Source organism: Medicago sativa, chromosome 5 (assembly GCF_051527215.1).
Source record: "Medicago sativa cultivar Bolivia chromosome 5, Bolivia_mono, whole genome shotgun sequence".
NCBI classification, from domain to species: Eukaryota; Viridiplantae; Streptophyta; class Magnoliopsida; order Fabales; family Fabaceae; genus Medicago; species Medicago sativa.
In genome coordinates this window covers 2,495,029-2,504,222 of record NC_140753.1, presented here as the reverse complement: position 1 = coordinate 2,504,222, position 9,194 = coordinate 2,495,029, and the positions used below count along the sequence as shown (strand labels likewise).

The window sequence follows — 9,194 nt, the reverse complement described above, 5'->3', positions numbered from 1 at the left end:
TTGGCCAATATTGCATGATAGGTTGATGACAAATGAGAGTAGAGCTAGTATGAGATTAGGTGATCCCTGTTGCTTGCATTGTAGACAATGACTTACAGGTTCAGAGCTCACATGAGAGTAGAGCTAGTACTGGATGTGTTGATTAAAGTGGTTCGGGTTAAGCATCGGCATCAATTTTTCTCGGTGAATTTGGGGCAGTAGATCAGATTGACCTTGACTAACCAATCAGGCATGAATTCAAATAAGCTGCCATACAATTTGGAAAGGAATTCTGATGTTCACAGTAGTAGTGTTTTTAGGCCACGACACATGTGGCGTGAAGTGCAACGGCTGATGGATAAACTTGCAGGCGAGGAAGATAACTTATGTAGATTGTAGTGCATACAAAGCAAAAGGAGGTGCAAGATATCAGATGGAGGCCTCCTCCAATTGGCTAGTTTTCAGCTTAACACGAATGGAACAAGTAAATAAAGTAGACGTGCTAGTCGTGGTGGCTTGATTAGAGGAGTGGATAGTCAATGGTGTGGAGGTTTTTCTAAGTCCATCGGTAGCTACAATGCATATGTTATGGGGAGCACTTTAAAGGTTGGAGTTTCCCTCCAGTAAAGGTTTTAAGAAGATTTTGTTGCACTTAGACGCAAAAGTGGTAGTTGAAAATATTCGCGACTTTGACGGTGTCTCTCCAGATGGGAAGATTTTGGTTCAACAAATTCATCGGTTAATGCAATTGGACTGTGTGAAGTGATTGTCTGCCACTCGTATTGTAAAACTAATGGGTGTGTGGATGCCTTGACTATCATGGGGTGTGTTAAAGATCATATACTATTTTTTTTGAGTGAAGTCAAGCTCAAGTTAGACCTTTATTTTACGTTGACCTTTATGGTGTTGCTACCCTTGGAGTGGTTGTTCTGTAATCTTTCTTTTTTGGCCACTCTTTGTTCCCGAATAAAAATAAAAATAGATCGCGAGAACTCCCCTGAAGACTCAAAGCACTTACTGTTGCACTCATTCTAATCGATTAAGTTTTTGTATTAGTAGCACAATTCAAAACTCATTTCTATGTGAGATAATATGAAATAAATCCTTTAGCAAGTACTTCTTCGAAAAAGAAAATCCTTAAGGAAGTAATTTTTGGTATAATGTGAAACAAACTTGTGTATCTTATATGTTCTTTGAAACTCTTCATCTAACTTCTCTATAAACACCAATAAGAAGATGAAGAAGAAGAAGATGAACACTGATAGTTTTCATAAACAAAGAACCCTAAGTTTGTTATAATTAAAAAGACTACCAGAAATCAAGCCTTTTTTCCATTATACCTTATAATCTAGAACCTAATATTAAATTAAGCCTTTCTTCCATTGTACCTTGATAAGAAAAACAAAAAATTGGATCGAATCCATTGTACCTTGATATGAGATGCCTAAATTAATTGTGGGTAATAACTAGTAACACATTCATCAGATCATAATCTAAAATATATACTCGTTCCATCTACCAAATATGTAAGCATTCATAATAATGCTAGAACTAAAGGAATGTCAGATAAGAACACCATCATCACCCAGCAGCAGTTGCCGTTCTTGGTTTATCCAACACCTGATTCAGGGTTTCGAAAAGGCAGGCTTGGGGAGGCCAGGTATCTGCAAAATAATTTTATCAAAATTATTATATGAATCAAATGCCAAGTAATGTGAAAATCAAATTAAATTCAAAATATCAAATTATATATACAGCACATGGTCCATTATGTTTTTTGCTAAAGCAATGAATTTTAATTTTAAATTCTATCTAAATTAATCAACATGGCAAATTATTGAATTGCAAATTGAAACTTTATTCCTCAAATATGCTAGTGTAATTCTTTGTCAACAAATACAAAAATATTGTGTTGGAAATGAAACTGCAAATTTTAGTCTTCATAGCTTAGTAAATGCAGGTCTTGATGCTGATGATTCCAGAACTCATAATCTCAGAAGCAGTAGAAAAGCCTAACATATCCTCAAAGAATATCTATTGATCACAAGTAACTTCAATTTCACATTCGCACGGGTAGTTTGTGTTGAATCAGACTATACGAGGAGTGGAACTGAAGGATGTCCAACTTTCTACTAGATTATTGAGTGTTTGCTTCTTTTACTCATTTGTATGCTTTTCTTACGCCAAAATGGGATGAAGAAAACACTACTTTCAACGAGGGGATTGGGACAAAATCAAAGTTTTTTATTGCCTTTCTAGGGATATCTCCAGTCAACACAGACATTCGTAGTCATTGAAATTACACACAGACAATATCGAATGGAATGTTCTATACTATAGGCTATATATAGTCTTCAGTTACTTCGTCTCGTTTTTCCTTGTAAGGAGATAGTGTCATGATTTTTAAGAGGAAATATGAATTCCATCATTGTGCTTACCAGTATTTGCATGAAGGATCAATGAGGCAAAATATCATTAAATACAGTGTTGAGGTGAACTTAACTTATGATAAGATTTTGAGGTCTCAATTGATCTATGTAGCTAACACCACCTAGTAAAAAAAATGTTTAGATTTTTGCTGGGCATATCCCCATTAAGATATGTCCCCCCTCGTTCCTTTCTTGGTTAGTGATGGATACAATGGAGGGTGAAAAGATTACCCTGATGGCTGTTCCATGACTAAATGCATGCATGCTTCTAGCAAGTTGATGAAAATAGTGCAAACTTGGACCTAATCGGAAACGGAAGGGTATCCATGGAATCAAATAGTTCATGTGGTTCACTGCACATAGCATACCCTCAAAGAAGGCAACCATTATCATAGATTTGATGGCTAAATAGACAATGAATCTCAAACTGGGCTACATGAATGAATCTCAACCCACATATATGTTTGTTTGTTTGTGTGTGTGTGTGTGAGTGTGTGCTCGTATTTGATTTTGATTTCTGAAGCTTCAGAGGATTTGTCTGCCTCATCAGACTAGTTGAGGTTGAAGCTCCAAATTGAAATGCTTAAGATTACAGACTAAAAAGTATCCATATAGAATGGAGAAACCTGTTCCAATCATGGATACAGTAAAAACAGAGCCACGATATTCTTATTATGGGGATGGCGGATAGCTTATAAACACGTATGACCAAAATAGACCTGTTCGGTAACAATTTTTTCTCACGAGCTTATAGCTTTTTTTACCTAGCATATAGCGCTTTTTGATAAGCTACTTCAAGTAGCTGATAGCTTATCATTTTGTTCTCTCAATTCTGCCCATGTCATCTTAATTGAAAAAATATATATTATTTGCACACATCTTTTTTATGTCATTTCATATTTATCGACTAGTTCAACCGCTGATTTTGCCAAACACTACAAACTTAATCAGCTAGTTTATCTGCTATACGTTATCGTCTAGAGTATCAACTATCCCCTATAAGCTAGCTTAACAGCTATCCACTATTTTTAACTAAATATAGCTTTACTGTAATTACAGTATTGGTACCATTTGCAGGACAATCGTAAACAGCATTGATATGAAATGAAAAAGATACATACCACGACTCCATTAGGGCCTATTTGGTTACGAGCAATAAAGTTAACAACAAGAGTTGCAAATTCATCAGGTACATCTTCCTAAATATATTAGGACAGAATATGTTAGATTACCAAGTAACGAAGAGAACCATAATACAATATAATGAATGCAGCAAGAAACATGGCAAGTACAAACCTGAATAGCATGCCCTGTGTGTCTGACAACTATCATCTGAAACTTTCCTTGCATTTGACCAATTGTGAGAGACCTGTTACAGAAACAGTGCCAATAAAAAAAACAAAAATTAGAACTCCACTAGAACAATTCAGTTTGCTCATAAACTCGGGGAAGAAAAATGAGAAAGAGAAAAAATTATATGTAAAACTATTTCTACCAGAGTTATCAGTTTCAGATTATACATTTGAATCGCAGTTATTAATGAAACAACTTAAAAATAAACTCATCACATCTCTGATCACAATCTACTCTACTACTTGGAAATTGGACAAGACAGTTATCATCAACACTTTTTGGAGATAAGATATTAAGTTGGAAATTTTTTTGCATCCAGATGTTTAATTCCATTCTAGCTAATGAAATTGATAAGCCACAACAAGTAAAGGTTTCTCTGGAAACTAACAAATAAAATTTAAACACAACCAAAAACTAAAACAATGCAAGGGATTTGACCTGTCCAATCTATCTGTTCCTGCTAATAACAACAGCTTCGGAACAGGGGATGACAAAAATTTATCTGAGAGGCCTTCATACCTGTATGAAAAATATATAATGTATAATCCAATGATAAAATACTTAAATTTACTTTCAATTCGATAAAAAATTTAGCCTAGTTCTACCTGTTTAGAATCTTTTGCACAATAAGGATGTATATCAGCATATAACTTCCACATGATAAAAAGAATAAATATGAAAATGTTTGATGGAAAGGGTTGCAAATTCATATCCATGCAATATTAGGCAATTAACCTACAATAATCCATGATAACCTCCATCTGCAGGACAGATGCAAGGTCAAACAATTCATCGAGGATTGTAAACATGTTTTTTACCTCTTACATAAAACAGATACAGAAAGCCATTTGTTTCATGAATAGCATTTGTTAACTACTGTGGATAGTGTTGGAAATTATAGAGTTGGTCATTTAGGTATTTAGGGAGAAAAATAAATACGCGGATCAATAAAATTATATTGGACCTTATTACAGAACACAAGTGGTATTCCTTATTTTGGTTCATCAAAAAAAAAAAACAGTCATCCTTATTTATACTTTATTAAAGGATACAGTTGATCTATAGTTGGTCTGTCCTGACCAAAGCTCGTGGAAGCTTTGGTGGACTCTCCCACATTGTATTAAACCCTATAACAGCTCTAGCTGTCTATGTTAAGTTTGTAACTAACCTGACATGTGTCAGTCAGTCAATCATCCTTAACCTGCTAGTGTAGGTCACAAGGCAATCTATAAATAGATTGACTCATTTGTAATTGTAACAGAAATCAATACAATCAAAATTCAGTTGAGAACTTCAATAGAATAGCTATAGCCTTTCTCTGTAGAATCACAAAACTGTGAATTGTAGAAATTCTATTATACTTTTTTTTTAGGGAAAATTCTATAATACTTGCTGAACTATTAATCCTCATTATTATTATAATAATTAAAGAAACAAGACAACCGATCCTAAAAGATAATCTTCCTCTCAAAAAAAAAAAAAAAAAAATATAATCCAAAATATTCAACATATCCTAATCGTATGATATAATAATAAGGCTTAAACGCACTTTTGGCCCCCTATATTTGCATTCGTAGCAATTTTGGCCCCCTAATTTTCCCAACTATGTTGAGAAGCCGCCACGTGTCCCAAAAAAGGGGCCATAATCGCAACTTTTTTGTAAAGATAAGGGGTCAAAAGAGTATATTTCCCTAAAGATGGCAAAATTAGGGGGTCAAAATTGCATTTTTTGTGTTAGGGGGCCAAAATTGCTACGATGGCAAACATTGGGGGCCAAAAGTGCGTTTAAGCCTAATAATAATAATGTCAAAAGAAATTAAATTAATATTCTTAAACGTAGTAAGCATGAAAAGACTCAGATAAGACATACCAGCCTTTCCAATATTGTTCAGTCTTTTCCAGCTCTGTTCGATAAACATAACTGCAGCATCAAATCAAGATAACGCCAATTAAGCATAAAACGAAGTCTATGGAACCAGCTAGTCCAGATTGGATAAAGGAAAAAGGACTATATTTTGGACTATTCCACCAGTGTAATGAAAAGCAAGGAGAGAGGTACCAACCATTTCTTCGAATCATCATATTTTATGGTGGTGGGGACTGATACGCGAGCAGAATCAATATTTCTTAAAGTGCCAGCCCTCACACTCCATTCAATCTGCATACAAGCAATTTCAACTCCATTCAAAATTCACCAAAACAAATGAAACAACACTCAAGCACTGATGTTTAAGCAGTGCATAATAACTTAGGATGACATAGATAAAGGCCTTTTTCTTAAATATCTAACTAACCACAAAAAAATGTCAAGAAAATAAATAAAATCCAAATTGAAAACAGTTGTGACAACCATGTATCGGATAACTTAAAATGCAAATGAAAACAGATAAGGATACAGAGCTTACGGCTTTTTCAATGCTTGAAAAATGTTGCATCCTATTTGAGAGGATTTGCTGCATATGAATTAGTGAAGCCATTGCTGTTCCCTGAAATTCTTGTGACAATCAACATTTCAATGCCCATCCGTGACTAGTAAGTTGTAGTAAAAGCAATGAGGAACTTAACTATTAGGAAGTTAGAAACCAACCTCTACAACATCCACAACAATCAACCCAGCCAAGGTTGACAATGATTTCCTTGCAGCAATATGCACAGCAATCGACCCCCCCATGCTTTGATGATGGATAAAATTTTAATCAGTAATAGATCATAGTATACACCAAAATTAATTATCATTTATATAACAGAAAGTGATAACCGAGTCAGGCTAGGTTCACCAAATATTTCTATAGGAATAAAATTCATTGAAGAAAGAAAGTAAAAGGGAAAAATAAAGGTTGTCTACTAAAAACAAATTAAATGAATAGAGACAGATGAATATCTGCAAGAGCAAATGCAAATGTAAAACTTGCCACATTAAACATAATATATGTTGAGTTGAAACCAAGTTTAGCAATCACATACAACAAAATCAAAACATTTCTACAGTTTTGTCCTACAGTTTTACAGCAGATACATTTTGATTATGAAAAACAATGTGTAACAATTGAAGAACGACAAATCTAGTCAGATGAAGGGAAGCTGTGGTGATGAGGCAGGTAAAAAAACGAGGAAAAGAAGATAATTTGGCATTTGGCTAATGGCTTCTTCATATCAGACAATACATTAAAAGTTCTCTTCTTTTGTCAACTCAACTCAACTCTGTTTTGGTGATTAACTATCCATCCCCAAAATCTTTGTAATAACCAGAACAAAATTAAATTTCCTTTCCTTCGTTGAACTTCACATGGGCAAAATAACAATTGCTACATCATAAAAATATAAACATGCAATATCCAATATAGCATAGATGATGCTTGTCATTAAACAGGACTCTACACCACAAAATATAACTATAACACCCTGAAATTTGTCCCCCTTCAATTCTACCAAATAAAGACACCAAATTTTTACCCGGTTACCAAGAGTTGTATTATATCATCATCTAATCAAGGAAGTGACAGAAGAATAGTTTCAGTGCATTTAATCTGGAAAAGTTAAAGAATCCAATTTTACTTTAAGTGACCAACATGCTTCACAAAGATTCAAGTTAGTCGATAAAGTGGACATGTTCTTGTATGAAAAACCGGAGACAATAAAATAAGATAAATCATATCAATTTAAATCACCTGTGACCAACGAGGATAATTGCTGGAGGAGAATCGCCATATAATTCCTTTATAACAGCCAATACATCATTGCACATGGTCTACACAACAAGTATAACAAAAACCAGCAACTGAACATGGCACACATATTCATAAACAATGTAGTTTACTTAGGTTATTAATTACTCCGTACCTCAACAGATAAGTCAAAATCATTATCTGTCACTGATTTTCCATGACCTCTCAAGTCCATCGCAACCACCCTAGCTTTCTCCTTAATTATACCCGTTGACACAGCAAATGAAAGCCTGTAATGAAATAATGTGGAGGCTTTTATCAAATTTAACTTGCAATAATTGTTGAAAGCATTTTTTATTGTACATAAATATATCTATATTTTAACAGTACGTGCACATTTAAGGTGCAGAAAACAAGTTTGAAGTGTAATAACTAAAAATCAAATGGCAATTTGGTGTCGTAAATTGCTGCTAATACTAGTTTAGCACAGATCTTTCATGTGTGAGGAATAAATCGAGCTGGTTAGGGTTGAAACCCATCAATAACACCCGCGATCTTGTCGCAGAGTTAGTTTCATGGTTGTAGTTAGGTTAGTTTTCTGATTAATTATTTACCTATTCGGTTACGTGTTAGTTACTAGTTATCGACAATCAATATTAATAACTTGTATTTAATATGTATATGCCTTCATTCTTATCTTTAAATATGAAACCCTTGTAGAGTTTACAACTCTCTCGAGCTCTAAAAAATTTTGCTCTTTTTCTCATTGCATTATGATAGCTTTAATAAGTAACAATGTTCCGATTTCCATGTCACTCCATGGACACAACATCAAAAATGAGTTCAATTTATAAGTGCATTGTCTTTTCCGTCAGCAAATCACAATCAATCAAATGAATTACTTTAAAATAATTCTGACATTTTTAACCATATCACAGTTATAATTGATTGATAGTGTAAAAAAAACTTTTACACTGACAATTTAGACTACGTAAATCCATTAATTAAAAATGCATTAGCATACCCAGAATAACCACCACCGTGTAAACAAAATACAACAGGACCCTCAGTTCCTGCCATGTAAACATGAAAAACCTGAATATAATAAGTAAAATAAATCGTTAGCAAAAAAAATAATAATAAAAATGAATAAAAAAAATAGTCATAATATTGATTTTGGAAACAAACTAACATCATTTGTTTCTGGAATAGCAACATCATCTTCTTTATCAAAATACACAGACCAATCCAACGGTGCGTATTTCTCCGAAGAACTCCTACAATATAACAAATGAAAAATGAAAACGACGTCGTGTGTGAAAAAGATGAAGATCGAAGTGGAAGAAGAAGAAAAAGGTGGTTACTTAGTTGGAGGACGTTGAGGAACAGAAGCGAAAACGGAAGCAGGTTGTGGTGGTTGATCGTCGGTGATATCTTCGGGAAGTGACGTCATGTGAGAAGAATCCATTGCGTTTTGTTTGAATCGATCTATGAGGAGGTTCTAACACTATTGCAGATTTTGTAAGAAAGAGTTTTGTGTTTGTGCAACAAGATCACGATGCTTTGATACTTTTCTTTTCTTTTCCTTTTAAAATACACAAAATTCTCTCTAGGTGTACTATAATTTCATGTTTCGTGGCGCATTGGCATCTCTATTATATATACTAGAACGCCGACCCGTGCATCGCACGGGTCTCACGGGGTTAGCTTTAGGGGTTAAGCTTTAGTAAGTAAGATGTTTCGGAAAATAGAAGAGATAAATATGAAA

General features: G+C 34.1%; 1 protein-coding gene across 1 annotated transcript; it reads right to left on the bottom strand.

The window, feature by feature from the left end:
* Positions 1-1,244: 1,244 nt before the first annotated feature.
* Positions 1,245-8,991, bottom strand: LOC146919098 (esterase/lipase/thioesterase family protein). The gene is made up of 13 exons (XM_085712345.1): positions 8,791-8,991; positions 8,619-8,703; positions 8,451-8,521; positions 7,602-7,716; positions 7,430-7,509; positions 6,349-6,433; positions 6,167-6,247; positions 5,825-5,919; positions 5,632-5,682; positions 4,200-4,280; positions 3,705-3,777; positions 3,530-3,607; positions 1,245-1,643 (listed from the first exon to the last, which is right to left on the bottom strand). The coding sequence occupies exons 1-13, from the start codon at positions 8,892-8,894 to the stop codon at positions 1,605-1,607; spliced, it is 1,038 nt and encodes a 345-aa protein (XP_085568471.1). The 5' UTR covers positions 8,895-8,991; the 3' UTR covers positions 1,245-1,604.
* Between the last annotated feature and the right edge of the window lie 203 nt (positions 8,992-9,194).